The sequence below is a fragment of the Anneissia japonica genome, unplaced genomic scaffold (assembly GCF_011630105.1).
Source record: "Anneissia japonica isolate Jap-2015-1 unplaced genomic scaffold, ASM1163010v1 scaffold288009_len375886_cov190, whole genome shotgun sequence".
Lineage (NCBI taxonomy): Eukaryota > Metazoa > Echinodermata > Crinoidea > Comatulida > Comatulidae > Anneissia > Anneissia japonica.
Genome location: NW_022748146.1, coordinates 363,596 through 365,186, shown reverse-complemented (window position 1 = coordinate 365,186; position 1,591 = coordinate 363,596). Strand labels below are relative to the sequence as shown.

Here is a 1,591-nt window from a genome sequence, read left to right as displayed (position 1 = left end):
CATGTGTCACCTTTTTTTAATACTGGTATAACTTTGGCTAATTTTAAGGATTTGGGTATTGTCCCAGATGTAAATGATGTATTAATGGTATAAGTGAGTTGATGTATAGATAATGATAGGCCTACAGTCTTTATAATGCGTGGGGATATATAGTCATGACCTGCTCCTTTACTAAGGAGCAGGTGAATAACAGAAATAAATTCTGCTTCAGTTACTGGTTTTATAAAAAAAAAAAAGAGTTCACTGAAGAATGAGGTAAAAAAGAAAGTGGATCAATATCGCAAACTATTATATATATAACAGTATAAAAAGAATAGAAAGTTTCGCATTCTAGGCGGGTACAACAATAGTAAGACACTCAAGGCACTCACATGAACAGGTATATTTCAATTCATATTTTTAAATCAGAGTTATTTTTATTTTATAGCAGATCACCAAGAAGAATGCAACGGTAGCCTAGTAGAAATACCCCGGCTGACAGAAGATAACAAAAAGACAATTGCAGGTTCTATTATATTCATGTTCAATATTATTCAATATTTGATAGGCAGCATAAAGCTGAATTGTATCAAATTTACAATTCATTTCACAAAAAAAGACCTAACAATAAAAGCAATACAATTCAAAACACACAAAATACAATTTTGATTAAAGTTATCAGATACAGACTGTAATTTAATAATAAATTTGAATTATAATGATACTAAATACGAATGAACACGTAACTAAGAAAGAAACATTAAAATTAGAGAAAATGAATAAAGAGAATGGAAAGACACAAAATGCATGAAAAGACAAAAAAAACAACAGAAAATTATTGCACAACAGACCAAGCAGATTGAGAACTTTTCTTTACAAATAATTTTAGGACATTAAACATTAATTAAATAATTATTAAAAATTAATTATTATTAAAAATTATTAATTTATTACATATGGGTTAGCAGGGGAATAAACTGATAAGCTTGACAACAGAGCGTGTGAAATTGCAAACTGCTAATGATGTCGTGCATCTTATTATTCGGCATTCGTTCCATATTCTGAAAGAGGTTCACATTGCATTTTATTGATTTCCTTTTTTAGATAAAAGCCTTAGTGACCATGTCATCGAACTATTGGTTAAGGAGATAGGGAAGGATTACCGTACTATTGGAATCGCTTTGGGGTTGACTCCTGCGAAATTAGACCGAATTGAAATGGACAACAAGAATCAAAACATTATAAACGCTTTTAGAAACATGCTGTTGGCAGCACGTCAAATGCATTCTCCTAATAAACAGTGTGAAGTGTTTATCAAAGCATTTCAAGATTGCAATAGACGAGATCTTGCCGATATTATTATAAAAAATGGTAAGACATACTAAGTCTGTAAGCCTGGTTTTCACGAGAGCCCTAGTATCCGGATCGGGAGCTAACCGTTAGCGCTAACCGTTAGCACCTGTGTGAGAACGCCCGATCGGTTAGCGCTAACCATTAGCGGTATCCGGATATCGCTAAAGGCCAAATCAGACAGCGTCGTACTACGCAGCCCGACGCGATTTGTTGTCGCGTCGGGTCCAGGGACGTAGCCAGGATTTTGAAAGGGAGGGGG

The 1,591-nt window shown here is 34.1% G+C and overlaps 1 protein-coding gene across 1 annotated transcript in view; it reads left to right on the top strand.

Moving 5' to 3' along the window:
• LOC117120672 overlaps nt 1-1,591 on the top strand; it is an 11,781-nt gene that overhangs the window by 5,469 nt on the left and 4,721 nt on the right. The window contains exons 3-4 of the mRNA XM_033265695.1: nt 409-505; nt 1,084-1,350. Coding sequence (XP_033121586.1) covers nt 409-505; nt 1,084-1,350 — 364 coding nt within the window. The remainder of the gene's footprint in view (nt 1-408; nt 506-1,083; nt 1,351-1,591) is intronic.